The sequence below is a fragment of the Passer montanus genome, unplaced genomic scaffold (genome assembly GCF_014805655.1).
Source record: "Passer montanus isolate IOZ18808 unplaced genomic scaffold, ASM1480565v1 scaffold76, whole genome shotgun sequence".
NCBI lineage: Eukaryota > Metazoa > Chordata > Aves > Passeriformes > Passeridae > Passer > Passer montanus.
The window spans coordinates 208,618-225,968 of NW_024372813.1; the positions used below are offsets into that span (position 1 = coordinate 208,618).

General features: G+C 50.1%; 1 protein-coding gene across 1 annotated transcript in view; it reads right to left on the reverse strand.

The window, feature by feature from the left end:
- Positions 1-17,351, reverse strand: part of GABRA3 (gamma-aminobutyric acid type A receptor subunit alpha3) — a 65,787-nt gene that overhangs the window by 21,187 nt on the left and 27,249 nt on the right. The window contains exons 4-5 of the mRNA XM_039731225.1: positions 6,543-6,610; positions 1,975-2,195 (exon numbers count right to left, since the gene is read on the reverse strand). Of these exons, the coding sequence (XP_039587159.1) occupies positions 1,975-2,195; positions 6,543-6,610 (289 nt within the window). The remainder of the gene's footprint in view (positions 1-1,974; positions 2,196-6,542; positions 6,611-17,351) is intronic.

The following is a 17,351-nucleotide window of genomic DNA, read 5'->3' on the forward strand; positions in this document are numbered from 1 at the left end:
ACAGAAAACAAGGGACTGCCTCCAGCCCTTCCCTGGGAGAGGTTTCAAAGCAGTTAACAAGGGAGGGTGATACCACCATCAGTGTTTGACAGGGGAATTGAGGTGGGAGTGTTTGGAGTGGCAAAGCCAGACAGATTTTGGGTGGCTGAGCCTGAGGCTTGGTCCTGGCCCTGCAGTCTGTGCCCTTGCATCTTCCTTTCTGACACCCCACTCACAAAAGACCCTGGTGGTCCTGAGCAGCACCAAGAGGAAGAAAGGGAATCATCAGATGCTCCAGGGCAGACATCCCATCCTGGATGTGTTTAACTGCAATCCCAGAGGAGTCCTGCATGCTGTGGTCATCTGGGCAGCTCTAACCACATGCCCAGCTCCAGGAGGAGCTGCCCAGAGCCTCCCGTGGGCTTCACTCACTGGGTAAAGAAAAGATCTCTGTGCACAAGAGCTTTGTGCAATAAAAGACATGACAAAAGGTCTCATATCCAACCCTCAGCCTCTGAGTGGGCTCCTCACCTCTGACAAAGCCTTAGGGAGGTATTTAAGGGGGACAAGAGCACCTGTAAGAGGAGAGCCTTCATTCCCCAATTCTTCAGCAGACTGAAGCTAAACTGAAGGATGGTTTGAGTTTATTTTAAAAAATCCCAAGACTCTCTTTTCTTCCAGAAGCTCATTCCCAAGAGTCTCATGATGCTGCTGCCATCCTGGCACCTGCCCAGCCCTGAATAGAAAAATAAATCCAATACTTTTTTAGTCACACAAAACTTGCTGAAGCTAATGGCTGTTTGCTGAATAAAGAAGTAGTGAAATGATTTAAAAGCTCTGAAATTGAGTCTTTTTTTTTTCTGCCTTATGCCAGCAGCTCCTGTAATGCTTTACAGTCAGACAATGATACAAAGTGCGGGGAGTGTGAGTTGTCTACTTGCAGGTCAGAGAGCTGGGAGCAGAACAGAGCCCTTAAGTCAAGTTGGGCTTTTCCCTTCATTTACCCCATCTGCCTTAATGTGAGATCACTGGTGTGTGGAGACCTAAACCCCCAGGGCACTGGCAGGATTAGCTCATATTTGAGAACTGCTGCACAAAAGCAAGGCATTGTTTATCAATGTAGGCTTAAAACTTGCTGACACCGTGTAGATTCACAGCCAGTTTAACTATGAAGAGATGAAATTCTGCCTGGTCCTCAAAAACAGAGGTGAAAGTGCAGCATCTCAGCACACAGAATCCACAATGAAGCCTGTTATTAGTTAGGATTGGCTTGGAGATGAAGACAGAGAAAATAATTTTTTAAAACAAAGATTTACACCTTGCCAAAACCAACTCAATATCTTTCTTGTGCATTTATCAGCAGCTTGTTGTTTCATTTACAACCTACGACTCCTGCAACCCTGGCTTCTCCAAATCACAGTTTTTAATTAGCTGTTTGTTGGGTTTTTTCCCTAATGATGTGCATCGACCACATAGATTTGGATTTTTTTTAATTCCACAAAGTGGGAAAAAACAACCCCATTGTTGTCACAAGAAAGCTTGGTCTCATTAGATGTGTGAAATGGTTCTGCTCTAACATGCTGAACAAATTTAGATCTCTTCTCAAGTTGCTGGAGAATAACAAATTCTCCCAGCCTAATGTTCCCATACCAACACTGAATACCTGATTCATATCCCATCACAGGTCAGGAAGAAAATTAAGCCAGGTGGCATATCAACCTCACAAACTATAGATCCCAACACATCTACCTTGGCACATAAAAGCAAAAAAATCAATGTGAATGATGAGGGAAAATCTACCTGTAAAAATGTCCAAGCTGAGGATCAGTGACCATCCACAGGTAGGAAACAAGGAGAGCATGGAAAGCAGCAGGGTAGGACTCAAGTCTATAACAAGAGTTAGTGCAAGCCTGCAGAAGCCCTGCTGTGAGGCACCCTGAGGTGCCTGCATGTGCAGAAGGACCTGGGATTCCCTGGGAGGAGAGGCAGACCCACCTCATGGTGTACAGGAGGGTGCCGTTGTCCACCAGGCGCAGCAGCTTGTTGGGGGTGGTCATGTTGTGGGCAACAGATTTCTTCCCGTTGTGGAAGAAAGTGTCAGGAGTCCAGATCTTACTGGCCAGCAGGTTGTTCAGGGGAAGGATTTTCATGGGACCATCAAATTTCAGCCTTTCATCTCTCCAGGACTGTCGGAAAAAGACATCAATGGTGTATTCCTTTGGGGAGAGAGGAGAGAAAAATAAGTTGTGTTTTACTCGGCCCAAGAGGTGGCAGCAAACTGAGTTTTGACACACCTTGGGTGACACGAAGTGTGGTGCAACAAGCAGAAGGGGTTAACAGCAGTGAAGGGTAGATGGGATTCAGCACATTTTGGGTAATGACTTATCTGTGATGTCAAAATGTGCATGTCAGTGTTCCTGAGCACTGCAGGGAAGCTGCAGCTCAGCCTACAGCAGCCAGAGCTGGGGTAGCCCTGCTGCACCTCCACCTCTATGCAGCAGTTTCAGGGGAGAAAGACCATTATGTGCAGCTACACAGGTATTTTAGAAGGCAAAAATAAAGATCCTGGAGATGGAATCTGGCCAGGGTGCTGGTAATTATATCTGCTCAAGAAAAAAAAAAAAAGAACTAAACTTGCATGACATTGTCTTAATGTTATTTTGTTCCCCAGGCCAACTTTAGAAAATCACTGAATCGAAGACTTCACAGACTTGCCTTATAAGATCCTGTGACTTTCTTTTGTCTTCTTTTTCTTGTTTTATTTCCCTTTTCTTTTTCTTTTTTTCCTCCCCTTCTTCCTACCAGTGTAGACACCCATTTCTTAGGCCAAATTCCAGCTGGGGAAGTTAGAAGTCACCTCTTTGAAACCCTGCAGCCAAGCCAGCTCTTCACTCAGTGAATCCAGACTCAGAAACCACTTTTAGAGGCAGAGGGGTCTTTGGAAAACCTCCCTGTCCCAACTGTGCTTACTCCCCCTGCTGCTGCAGACTCGTAATCTTTATTTACACATTCCTGGAGGCTGCAGGACCAACCAAACTTATCATTGTGAGTGATTTCTTTCCTGCAGCACTTCTCAGCAGCGCTTAAAAACTGCTGTGCATCACTTTCTTATAGGACAGAGAAATTCCTACAGGTTTTGCAGCAGATGGCAGCTGAATGGAGGCACATCTCTGTCAATAAATCCATCCCTGCTCCCTGGCCATGGAAACACCCCTGCTCAAATATGAACCTTCTGGATCTTGGCTGGGGAAGGAAGAAGAAATTCTACATTCTCAAGGGCTCTGCCCTGTACAAGGTATTTTACCCCTTCATGGAAATGATCACTAATTCGTTATTTCTTGGGATAAGAAAATTTTTCTTCCCAAAGAAATGAGCCTGTGTGCAGTCCTGGGACGTTTGGGAGAAGTCCTTATCAGGAGAAGGGCTCTCTCATTCCCTGTTTCTATTTTAAAAGTGCCAGACAAAGAAGCAAAACATTTTTAATGACGTCCAAGGCCCTGCTTATCTTCTTTAATGCTTAGGAATCCTTCCTGAAGAAAAGAGAATTCATGTTCAGAATCTTCCCCTCTTTTCTATGCTTCTTTCCATAAAAGCATTATTCCCAACTCACCCCTTCCAAGAAGCACACTTAGTTATGCTCTTCTCTGCCTACAGAAGTGACTGAAAACATCAAGACTGACTCTGTCCCCAGAGTCCATCCATGAAACAAATAAATCCCCTTCAATTTTTGTTTTCTTTTGAATAACTTCCTTGGGACTGAGGCAAAGTTGCAAGGACTCAGTCCCGAAGACCGGGCGCGCCTCAGGCGTGACCAGGCTCTGCTCTCCAAACCAAAAGAGAGATTGGGAGTCCCTTGGAGCACCTCAGTGGAAAGGTCTCCACGTCCTCCTCCTTTTTCTTCTTTTTCTTGTTTTATTTCCCTTTTCTTCTCCTTTTTTTTTTCCCCTTCTACCAGTGTAGAGACCCATTTCCTAGGCCAAATTCCAGCTGGGGAAATTAGAAGTCACCTCTTTGAAACCCTGCAGCCAAGCCAGCTCTTCACTCAGTGAATCCAGATTCAGAAACCACTTTTAGAGACAGAGGGGTCTTTGGAAAACCTCCCTGTCCCAACTGTGCTTACTCCCCCTGCTGCTGCAGACTCGTAATCTTTATTTACACATTCCTGGAGGCTGCAGGACCAACCAAACTTATCATTGTGAGTGATTTCTTTCCTGCAGCACTTCTCAGCAGCGCTTAAAAACTGCTGTGCATCACTTTCCTATAGGACAGAGAAATTCCTACAGGTTTTGCAGCAGATGGCAGCTGAATGGAGGCACATCTCTGTCAATAAATCCATCCCTGCTCCCTGGCCATGGAAACACCCCTGCTCAAATATGAACCTTCTGGATCTTGGCTGGGGAAGGAAGAAGAAATTCTACATTCTCAAGGGCTCTGCCCTGTACAAGGTATTTTACCCCTTCATGGAAATGATCACTAATTCGTTATTTCTTGGGATAAGAAAATTTTTCTTCCCAAAGAAATGAGCCTGTGTGCAGTCCTGGGACGTTTGGGAGAAGTCCTTATCAGGAGAAGGGCTCTCTCATTCCCTGTTTCTATTTTAAAAGTGCCAGACAAAGAAGCAAAACATTTTTAATGACGTCCAAGGCCCTGCTTATCTTCTTTAATGCTTAGGAATCCTTCCTGAAGAAAAGAGAATTCATGTTCAGAATCTTCCCCTCTTTTCTATGCTTCTTTCCATAAAAGCATTATTCCCAACTCACCCCTTCCAAGAAGCACACTTAGTTATGCTCTTCTCTGCCTACAGAAGTGACTGAAAACATCAAGACTGACTCTGTCCCCAGAGTCCATCCATGAAACAAATAAATCCCCTTCAATTTTTGTTTTCTTTTGAATAACTTCCTTGGGACTGAGGCAAAGTTGCAAGGACTCAGTCCCGAAGACCGGGCGCGCCTCAGGCGTGACCAGGCTCTGCTCTCCAAACCAAAAGAGAGATTGGGAGTCCCTTGGAGCACCTCAGTGGAAAGGTCTCCACGTCCTCCTCCTCCACACTCCGCAAGCAGCTGCTCTCCCTCTCCCCAGGGCAGCGTTACCTGTCTCTCAATCCCACAATTCCAGCTCTGCGAGCGCCGGGATGCGCTGGAGCAGCGGCCGTGGGAGGGGAGTGTGGCACCGGGAGGATGCCAGCAGGAAGGAGGGATTCCCCCACTCCAGAGATGAAAGGAAGCCCCAGAGCAGGCTCTCCCCCTTTCCCGAGGAGATGGGGTTTCTCTCCCTTACTTTTAGCAGCAGAGCTAAAACACATTCGCTATGCATTTGTAAAATACACGGAACGAAAGCACGCGGAGGGGAAATAATTTATTATTCCTTAAGTGTCTTCCTAATTTTATATTCATTTTGTCAAATCACATTGCAGAGAATACCTTCCTCTTTTCAATACCTCATATTTTTTTCTTCACAGTTCATTATACACACTCCCTTAATCAAATATGCTCCACCTTGGAAGTAATTATCAGATACTCCCCAAGGGCTACGATTGCTGAATATATTATGGGTCTCTGCTGTGGTAGGAAAGCAGGAGAGAGAGAAGGAGGACTCAGATGAGGTTCATAATCTTGATTACACTGACATCAACTTAACTTCTTACCCTGGAGGGAGTGGTCTTCCCAAAGCAGCATGGGTTAGAGTGATGGCGTGAGCCACTCCATGGAACACAGAGATTTTATTCTCCCCCAGCTCCTCTGCTTGCCAGCACAGGGTTGCTGTGGGACAGCTGGAGAGATGTCCAGGCCATGCCGGCCCAGGAAATTCAACCCTTGAAGCTCTGGAGGGGCTGTGAGAGTCACAGAACACTGCTCCAGCCTGGCCTAGCCAGTCACAACCTGCTCCCTGTCCCAAAATGGGCTCCCTCCATGGCATGGACTGCCCACCACTGGCCTGGGCTATGGCAGCACCAGGGCACTGCAGGGGCTGGGCATGCAGGAGGGGCCCAGTCCTGAATGCACAGCTGTCCTCACGTGGCACCCTGGAACTCTTGGGCAACCACCCACAGCCAAGCCTTCTCTGGGTGCGTGTGGAATACGAGCTGCTGTTGAGAAACTTCACTATTAATTATGCTCCACAGTCCTGTTTTAATTAGAAGACAAACTGTCGTGGGAATACAAGCCTAAATTCAGACCTCAGGCCTTTTCATTAATAATTTTCCCTGAACATGTCAAAATAGCGCAGTCAGTCCATGCTCTTTCTGTTTTTTCTTTTGCCTCCCTTCAGTTCAGGCATTAAGGATGGTTTGATGGTAAATCATTGTCTCTGACACTGCCACCAAACCAGATCAGATTCTGGCATCCTCCCCTCTTCCCAAGGAGCACCTTCATTCCTCCAGTTATCAACTGGTTTCCAAAAGCCCAAGCACACCTGGGAAACAACTCCTGTCCACCCTGGCACTGAGATACCACCAGCTCTTGTCACTTATGAAAATCCCACTTTTGCCCATATTGTCCTGGGAGGAGGGGGGGACACATCCACAGCAGCAGAGGAGAAGCCACCCCTCCCCGTGAGACACCTACCATGTCTGTGTCCGAGACAGGGCCAAAACTCGTCACGTAAATGTCTGTCTTGACTTCAGTTACACTGTCTGGGACAAAAAGAAAAAGAAAAGCAAAAAAGAGCAATTAGAGAGCTGAATTTCCTTGTGCAGGCAAGGCTTTGAGGTTTGTTATATGGTGTTTATTCCTGCTCTGCTGAACCCTCGGCACCGTGCTCTGTGCCCCAAACAACGGCTGATTTTATCACTGGTAATTGGGCACATTCATCTCCAGTGCAGCTCTGCTGCTTCCCACGCTTACTCTGAGGACAAATCTGTCCCACACAATGCGTATTTACAGAATCTGTGCGGCTGCATGATCCACACCCTGCTACAGATCCACATGTTTTCAACCCAGAGGTAAGCCCTGATGCTTTGAGACTCCTTTTTAATCTGAAATCCCTTTGTGTCTCCCAGCCAGATAAACAGCCTAGCGATGTTCCAGCAGTTTTAGGGAACCCTGGGTTTGTTACAGCTCCAGGCTTATCTGTATGTAAAAAGAATCAATATTCTGATTGCCTTTTACTGCCATCGTGCTTGCTGTTCTCCTAAGTGCCTCACTCTCACAAAGCTGCCGCTGCTCACCCGTCACGTGCAGCCGCTGCATCCCGGGCTGAGATTCCCTCACGGATGCTGAGCAGCAGCTTCACTGCCCCTGCAAAGCCACAGGGCCCCACTGCCTGCCCGGCTGCTAAAACCAGGGACAGTTTAAACCACATGCCTTCAGATCACCTGGAGTGCTGAGCACAGCCAGCAGCACGTGCGCACAGAGCTCTCCTTCCTGGCTTCCGTGGATTTTGGCGTGTTTCCTAATTGACACCTCTGCTGCCACCCTGCTTTGTGGGGAAATCAAGGCACAGCGATTTCCCAGATTTACAGACCTGTGCTCTGCCCACTGGGTCGTGCTCGAAACATGATGGATGAGCTGCCTTGAGTTCAGCACTCAGTTCCCATAAATCCTCCCCACTTTAGGGATAGATCATGCTGTTGTGTGGCACTAGCTGGCTCGGAGCTGCTCTCCTAATGAAAGAACCAATTTAAAGCTGCAAAGCAGAGTTCATGTTTTATGCACAGGACCCAATTTTGGCCATTGCAGCAGCCTTGCAAGTAGCCTGGACGGCCCATTGTTTAATTTAGTTATGGAAATCCTTCTGTCCCCTGAGAGTCATTTTGCAGTACTATGAAGCTTAGGTTTGTGCTTCAAAGTTTTACATCCCAAAATTAGATAATGCATTCTGGCAGGGTTTTCTCCTTAATGGCTAAAATATACGTATACATGTCTTCAGTTATTATGGCTGAGAAGCTTTTGATGCAGCCCATGGCTGATATTATTGTGCTGTATAAGTAACCCTTGATCTCATCTTGATGCGCTAAAAAGAAGGTTAAAGAGAAATATGTATGTGGTACATTTTGTGAAACAGCCAGAAATCTAAACAAAATGAGCCCCTTCTGTGAGGCTGAAACTCTCAGGGTGTTCTCAGCCTCCCTCCAAACAAGTCCCCAGATGAGGCACACAGCAGAGAACATTTAGTGGTGCGCGGCTCCTTCTGCTACCCCATGCGGCGAGAGAAAGCTCATTATGTCTTGGAGAAAACACAAAACTCTCCCTGCCCTCCCCTCCTGGGCATCCATTCTGCAGCTCTGCATGGCAGATCAGGAGCTGTGGGCACCCATGGCCAGGGAAGACAGCCCCTGGGAGGGGCAGGATGAGCTGTGCCCTGCTCAGAGGGACGGGGGCTCATGGAAGGGTCTGTGCTTCCAACGTGCCCTGCAGGGTCCAAGCACAGGGGGAGGGATTCAGGAAGCCAGCAGAAGACAAAAAGGCAGAATTCATTTTGGACACCTTTTGATATGATCCTGCAATCCTTAAATGAGCTTTTATGTCCTCATCATGCTGTAACCTGGCTGACACAGAGCTCCAGAGACCCCTTCCTGACCCCTCAATCTACTGGTAAATCCAATCAAAGATAATGGCATTAGGAAACTTCAATAATCTATTAATAACTTATTAATATTAATAACTAATTACAACCCGTGTCTGAAAAGAATCCCCCATTTCCAGACTGCAGATTTACCCCCTGGCAAGGCCATGCAGGACCCAGAGAAGGGACAAGCTGGGGCTTCACCACTGGCTCAGTGATGTCCCTCAGCCCTGAGAAAAATGAGCTTCTTGCACCTCTCATGGCAAAAGCAGACTGAACCCTCCCTGTTAATATGTGCTCCTAAGGGCAGGATTTGGCTGGGATCCGGAGGGATTTCTGAAATTAAATCATTGCTACGCAGGCAGGGATTTCAGCAGAGCTGGGAAATCCAGAGATAAGTAAAACACCAGCAGAACAGAGCAAGCTCCAGCCTCAGAGATTCACTTCCCTTGTGATCCCACAGCCCAGGAGCACCTGCACTGCTCCCAGCTCTGTGACTGTGAGACCTCCACCTGCAGAGAAACCAGCAGCTGCCTCAGCAGCCTCCCCTCTCCTCACCCTCACACTGATCCACGCAGAGCCTGAATGAGATGAAACTGCATCTGCTTTTTCAGCAAGAGAAAACTGAGAGAAAAACATCTCCTGCCTCTGCTTAGAGACATGGCAGGGAAATTCTTATTTTCTGTTCAAGCCTTGGATGTGCTCACACTGTAGCTTGGCTGTCTTGCACAGTTCTCACCAAAGATTTAACAATTAAGGACATTATAGGGGAGTAGGCACTTTCCCTAGAACTGCTGCAGAACACAAAATGGCATTTTTCATTTCCTAGCAGCATCCTTCCCTGTAATTCAATTTTTTAACAGGCATGAGTCGAGACTTCAAGGCTGCTGGGGTGGCAGGTGGATGCTGCCAGTCCTGTTTATAACCAGGGAAACAAAAATGCAAGGGCTGGGTTCAGGTAGGAAGCTGGAGCCAGAAGCAGAGCCCAGGTCTGGCTGCCCTAAGGACTGGCACAACACTGCCCAACAGAGCCCTGGTGGGCTGCCCAAGCCCTTTCCAGCCACCCTGCTGAGCTGCTGCCCCAGGAAGGCAAAAAAAGACCCCGGAGCAAACATGAAACTGGGAGAGCAAGAGATTTCAGGTTCAGTATTTGAACTGAATTTAGAGATCCAAGTGGCATGCCATGTTCCCAAGTCATTTGTTTGAGGGTGACTCCCTTGTCTGGGGGCTTTGCCCATTTATAAGCTCGGTTTATTCCCGAGCTTCAGCACAACCATGTTGCTAGGAACAATTTGGAGCAAGTGTGAGAGCAGAGCAAGGTGCTGCCGGTCAGCAGGGCTGCCCCTTCCCCCTGGGTACAGAGCCTGCTCCTGCCTTGCTCCAGCTGCAGGCATCCCCCACAGCTGGGCAGATCTGCAATGCAAATGGCAAACCAACCACCCTTCCCACGGTGTTACCATGGCACTTACTACACCTGCCTGCTTTTTGAGAGCTACCCCTCTCCTCCAGGAGCCTGCTCCCCCAGATCTGGCTGCTTGTGTCCCCCACAATCCCCTCCCAGCCCCGAGGGGAGGGACAGCTCCAGCCCCCGCAGCCGCACACCCGCGGGTCTGTCACTTCCCCGGGTGTGCACAAGGTGCAAAGCAGCAGCAGCAGCAGCTGTCGCTGAGCTGCTTCAGGCTTTCCATTTCCCCCGTGCCCCATGCCAGCCCTCCCCATCTCCCTGCCCCAAGGCAGACATCCCCCTTCTCCCGCAATTCCCTTTAAGTGCTCGTGACTCCCCGGCCCGGGAGGAGATAGCTATTATTTACAAAATGATGGAGTGCTATTTTTACTCGCTTCTTGGAAGCACGGGGAGCAGCGGCGGGGCTGGAACACAAATTACACCGCCTCGCTGCCTCTGCCCTCCCCGGCTGCAGAGCCGGGAGTGATCCCGGGAGGGGGGCACGGGGGGCTGAGCGGGCTCGTGTTAAACCTCCCCCTGCACTCATCCAGTGCTGTTTATTCAAGAATCGTCTCTGATACCCCGGCTCGGCCGGCTGTGTGTCAGCTGCGGAGGTTTGGGGCCGCGCTGAGAGCGGTTGGGCAGGCGGGGGTTCCCGGAGGCTGTGCCTGCACCGGGATGCTGTGCCTGCCCTGGGATGCTGTGCTTGTACCGGGATGCTGTGCCTGCACCAGTGTGTTGTGCCTGCCCCGGGATGCTGTGCCTGCCCTGGGATGCTGTGCTTGTACCGGGATGCTGTGCCTGCACCGGGGTGCTGTGCCCGCACCGGGATGCTGTGCCTGCCCCGGAGTGTTGTGCCTGCCCCGGGATGCTGTGCCTGCACCGGGATGCTGTGCTTGCACAGGGATGCTGTGCCTGCCCCGGGATGCTGTGCCCGCCCCGGGATGCTGTGCCCGCCCCGGGATGCTGTGCCCGCACCGTGCCGCTCTGCCTGCAGCCGTGCAGCCGGGCGCTGGGGGCTCCCGAGTGATGCGTGCTGTGGAAAGCAGGGGCGAAGCCGCAGCGGCTCCGTGCAGGGGATTCCTGGATGCTGCGCTGACGTCAGGGAGGCTGCACAGCCCCGGCGCGGAGGATCGGGATGAGCCGGGGGATGGGGAGCTCCTCCAGGCAGCTCCAGGGCTGTGCGGGGACCCAAGGGAGCTGGGAGGTGACAAACCCGTCTGCACGGGTGTTTCTGTGAGGGGCAGTGTGGCTGAGAATAGAAGGGTTCAGGATTTTCTGCAGCCAGGGGTACAAACCATCCATCCACTCCAAGTCAGCCCCTGCAGGGAGATGTTTCTGCTCTGGGCTCCAATATCCCATCTCCAGCTGTGGTCACAACCTAAGAAGGGCAGTAACAAGCTGATAGTGCCCCTTAACTCTCTCCTAGAGAATGCCATTTATCCTCAGCTCAAGAATTTCTGAGGTCCCCTTATTCAGTGTCCCCTTATTCCGTGTCCCCTGAAAACCACACAAAACCCTTGGGGAAGGATTCCCGCCAGCCTGTGCTGAGAGCAGTGGCCCCATGAAGAGAGGGGAAGCAGCCTTGCTCTCTTCCACATCACACAACCCAAAGTGTCACCAGGGTGACATCCAAAACCACCAGGGTGGTGTTTTCCATCTAACTCAGCATCCCTGAGAGGGGAAACACAAGAAGTCACCTGGTACTACCCACTTCCACCTCATAGCTTCCTCCAGCTCCTTGCCATAGTAATTAACAAGCAGCAAAAGGTAATTTTTGCAGCTGCACACAGAAGCTCTTTGTGTGTTTCATTCTTCGCCTTCTCAGTCTCCCACTGGGGGAATTTAATTTTCCTTCCACTTTTAGCCTCTGGAACAAAAGAGGTTTCCATGACCTTCGCTACAAGCTCCACGAGCCCACCTGAGCTGTGCTGAACCACAGCCCTGGGCAGCCCTTACCTTCAGAGGTGTCACTACAGCCCCAGCCAGAAAGTCCACCCTCGGGGCTCCCCTCTCCCTCTGACAACTTCATCACACCAGGGCTGCCTTTCCCAGCCCCCACCTCTGGTTTTTCAGGTGGTTTTTAGCCTCTGGTGCTGCCTTGTTTTGGGAAGTGGGAGCTGAATGGTGTCTCCCTGCAGGAGGAGAGGCCCTGAAGAAGGGGGGACATCTCTGGCTGGTGTGGCATGTGGCATCTTCTCTGTGACCTGGCACTTGGGAATGCCAGGCCAATGCTGGGAGAGGACAGGGAGGCACAAGCAGAGAGATTAGGTGACCAAGAGGAGAGGGTGACCTCTCTCCACCACCTAGAGCTGCAGAAATGGAGACATCTACATCACCAAGCACACACCAGGACGCCCTGACATGGTCTGCACTGCTGCTCTCCTGCTGTGGGGCAGTGAGACTCTCCCACACACATCAGAGTTGCTTTTCCTGCATTTTATTTTCCAAGGGAGCTCAGAAATAGCAGCAGAGAAGGAAATATTGCAGTGAGCATCACTGCAGTGCTGTTGATGCCTCCTGGGCTTGTCCAGCCCAGCCAGGGGATAAAGCTGACTCCAAGGACATTGACAGAGCTCCTGCCACACAAAAGGCCACACAGCAGTGTGAGCTACAGCTAATGTCACGACCACAAACACCCCCACTGCACCTGGAGTGCTGCCACAGCAGATATCCTGGGAGCAGAGGCTGGGGAACAGAGGGGGCAAAAAGTCATGAGAATCCTCTGGAATTCTCTGCAGCCTCCGGGAAAGGGAGAGCAGGGCTGGAGAGCAGAGGGGCAGGCAGGTCTCAGCACAAACTCTTCTCTCTCTCTCCCCAGCTGGGTATGACTTGAGGAATCTCAGACAACACAGACAGAGGTCATGAACAACCTCTTCAAACTCCCAGTCCCAAAGTAAAACTACATTTTTTTTCAGACACTGCTTGGCTACTGCAGCACCCCAGCAACCTTGAATATGAAATTACTTGCTCAGAAGCGAAAGCCAAGTCTCCTATCACAGACATTCACCCCTGTCTGGCAGCTCAGCCCAGGCACCTTTCCCAAAAGTGGACAGCAGTGTGTACATGTTCTTCTTCTGAGAAGAAGCAGCAAGAACATACACAGAATGTCTCGCTCCTGCCAGTGCCAAGTGGCAGCAGCAGGGCCAGGAGTGTCACCAGGGGGCTGGCAGGTGGCCCAGCCCTTCAGAGGCCAGACAGAGCTAACAGCAACATTTAATTCCCTGAGCTACCTGAAACAGCCACATCTCCAGGAAAGCTCACTTGGGCAGAAGCATCAGGGCACAGCCGAGACCCCGCTGGCCCCACAGGCAATCCCAGAGGTACTTCTGCCCACCCAGACCTCACCAGGTCTGATAGCACCTCCTTCTCCCAAGGGAGCACAGAGGTGAGGATGAGCAGGGTCCATGGATGAAGGCTGGTGACCTGGGACAGAGTGGTTAAAGATGTCAGGATGCTCATCTACTGCAAAGTGGGGTCAGCCAAGGACAGAGTGCTGGCAAATCTGTACTCTGCAGAATAAACCACATAGTAAGGGAAGAAACAATATAAATGTCTGAAACAAATGTCTTATCTCAGCAAAAGCAGGGGTGAGTAAGAGCCTGCAGGGGATTGCCAACAAGACCTTTGGGCTGGATCCTTATCTAGCTCTGCCATGTCACAAATGATTTGTCTCACACAGTTTTGCCCGGCTATTTGCTGGATTCCGGAGTAACTGGGTCTGTGTAACAGCTCTGACACCCTCAGTTATGCTTCCAGTGACTTCTGCAGGGTTATGATCAAAAGGACACCACATTTAGATGGGGAACAAGGCTATCTGCTGCTCACAGGAAAGCATCAAGCCTGTTTCCCCAGTCCTGGGGTGCCCAGGCTTTTTTTCACCCGCTGCTGCTGCTCCAATCCCCTGGCACTGCCAGCATTTGCTGTACAGCCAGTTCCCAAGTTGCTGCTCTGTGAGCCATGGTGATTAATTACTACCTTCTCTCTGGTGTGATGGCACATCAGTGTCTACAATTGCGTGTCCTCCAGCCAGACTAGAGAGAAATCATCCGATCTGTAAACACAGCTACCCATGTGGTGTCACTTCCAGCTGTGCTTCTCTCCTTTCTCCCCTCAACCTGGATATTTCAGGGAGAACGAGGAATTCAAAAGAATTCCAGGGGCTGTCTCAAAAGCCAGCCAGCAACGAAGCCGCTCACACGTGATGAGAGAGATCAGCATGGTCTGCAATTACATGTGCTCAATTCTTCAGCCCAGATGAAGTGAGATGATGCCTGTCAAAGCCTCAGAAAGACAGCCTGCCCTGGCTCCCTTTCTGAGCAGGGCCACGGAGAGCTGAGGCAGGGAATAGATTGATTCCCTGTCTCACACCACATGCTGCAGATGCAGAGTTCTCACATGGCTGCAACCAATGTCCTCTGCAGGAAGGAGCTGCAGGACCATGAAGTGACCCAGTTACCACTTGAGTGTGGCTTCTCTGGGATTTATGGCACACTCTCGGGCAGAGATGGATGTCTAATTGCTGGGCACAAACTCCTTGGGTTGTGTAGGGAAAATCAGCTTGGATTTTGGAAGACAAATGCCTCAGGAGTCTGCAAATGGTCTGTACATGTGCTGGTGGCTCTGACCCAGGGCTGAGCTCTCTCCACACCTACACAACTCCATAACCAACAGAGCTGGGATCAAGGCACAGCTATTTTTTAAAGCAGAGCTCTCAGACACCCTTGGCTCCTCAGCACAGCACTGAGAGGCACAGAGGGCATCTGCTGCTCCCTTTTGGGTGAGTAACTGCACTCCCTCCCCAGCCCTTCCGTGGGGTGACAGCACAGGCACCCAGCTTTCTGCTGTGACCTCGCTGCACTGCCCCTTTGTCTGAACACACACTGGCTGAGGGCACTCCAGGCATACCTGGCACGCCCAGGTGCTGCTGTAGAAGGTGCTACAGGGATTTCACACCCTCCCATGCTGGTGAAAGGCATTTTCTAACACTTGTCAAGAGTGTGGGGTGCAGGTTACAGCTCTATCCAGCACAGCAGCCTAGGAGAGATGCTGCTTTACCAGCAGAGGAGCCTGCTTCCCTCAGATCAGCTTTTCCTCCCTGATTTTCTGATGCCTAACACCAGTTGATCCCACCTAGTTACCTCTCTCAGCTTTGGGTCTTTTTCCACTCAGCTTCATAATTCCACAAATCTTGGAGGGACTCCAAATCTCAGAGTTATCCACCTTTTCTGTCAGGCTTTGCTCAGATCAGCCAGCAAGCTCTAAAGCTTATGGAAGACAAAAGGCAGCAAGATGGGTGTGATAAGCCTTACACCATTAGAAGCCCTGGCTAAACACCTACCACAAGGCTACACGGAATGTGATTTAATTTAGCCTGCCCCCCTTTTAACCACGTGCACATATTTTTATCACCACATTAAGACACATCCAGGGGTTAGACTCAGGATGTAGTGCAAGTTATTGATAAACATCCACTCCAGCAGGGACAGAAAAAAGAGTCAGAAGCAGCAACTGCTAGAGGGTGTGCAGCCATGGAGGCTTTATACACACCCCTCATTCTCACACATACAGACTACAAACAGAGCCTACAAATTAGCTGTGCTATTTTTGCCACAGACAGAACTAAGACAGAATGAACAAAGCTACTGTCGTTACTATTTTAAGGACTCAGGACACCCTCAGATGCCAGGAAGACAGAGGAGGAATATGTATGTATGAGCATGCTTTTAGAGGTTCTGCAGTGCTCCCAGACCCTGTGGTAATGGAAGGAAGATGCTACATAAACATGTTTGTTATATATTATAAATACAATGGGAAAATGTGTGAATATAAATTAGCATGCATAATTTAACATACTCAGTATTAAAGCCTGGCCTTGATGGCTAAGCCAGAGGCACTGGGGAAAGGGAATCCCTGCTGGTCCCTGTGGACAGGGGAAGAGCAGTCAGCAAGGCCGTGGTGCCAGCTGGTACATCCAGCTGTGCCCTGAGGAAACCAAAGCCAGGAGGATTCTGCTGCAGGAGCAGTAGTGTGAGGGCAAAAATGCCACTCTGCTACCTCAGCATTGGGCAAACCCACTCCATGTTACCTGCACAGCACCTGTGGTCTGGTTTGGGCCTGCCTGACCTTGTTCAGTTAATTCTCCCTTTAGGGATCAATGACAGAGTTCTTCTGGCCATGCCAAAGATCTTGGTGAGCAGAACCCTCAGGGAAGGAGTGCAGCAGGCTCAGCACCTCAGTGCTGTGCCTGAGATTGCAAACACAGGAGAGATGAGGCACCAAAACAAAGCTCTGCTGTATCCCTCCACAGATGAACCACCCAGCTGGGAAAACCATCTATTAGACCAGGCTTATCCAAACCTACATGAACCCCGTGTGCCTCTGAAGCTTCTTCCTCAGGCAGACTGGGCCTGGCAGGTTTTGCTTACTCCCTTTTCTAAAAACACTGAGCCTTTAGGTAACTCATTTTCAGCAAGTCTTTCTTTAACAGAAATCACCACCTCCCAACAGGCCACAGTTGCTTTGAGAGGAGTTAGAAAATCTTCAGTTCAGTGCCAGTAACATCCTTGGAGTTTGTAAAGCAATTACTGAACTCTGCAATTCATCAGGCAGATCCCCAGGAAAAAGATAAGCACGAAGGTGCAATACAAAACTGCTGTTGCCAACCTGATAATCATTGATAGACAACAGAGAAAACAGCTGCAAAGATTGGAAAGGAAGGGAGCAAACAGGGGAAAGCAAGAAAAATCAGAGAATCATTAAGGCTGGAAAAGATCAACTCCAAACCTCAATCCAGCACCACCACAAAGCCATGCCCTCAAGTGCCACATTCAAGATTTTTTTTTAATATTTCCAGGGATGGTGATTCCACCACTTCACTGGGCAGCCTGTTCCAGCCTTTACAACCCTTTAAATAAAGAATTTTTCCCTAATATCCAGCCTGAACCTCCCTTGATTCGAGTTGAGGCCATTTCCTCTCACCCTGTCAGTGGTTTCCTGGGAGAAGAGACTGATCCTCACCTGTCTGCCCCCTCCTGTCAGGGAGCTGCAGAGAGCAATGAGATCACCTCTGAGTGTCCTTTTCTCCAGGCTGAGCCCCCACAGCCCCTCCTGATGCTCCAGACCCTTCCCCAGCTCCATTCCCTTCAAGATCACCCCTGAGTGTCCTTTTCTCCAGGCTGAGCCCCCACAGCCCCTCCTGATGCTCCAGACCCTTCCCCAGCTCCATTCCCTTCCCTGGACATGCTCCAGCCCCTCAATCTCCCTCCTGTCAGGAGGGCCCCCAAACCCAAAAGTCTCACTCAAACCAAATCTGCATTAAGTGTGTGTCATTGCAGAGGGAGAAGGAAGAAAAGAGATGTCTCAGTGAAGTGTATGGGGTTTTCAGGCTGGCTCTGGGCTCCAGCCCCACCACTGCTGCTCTGCA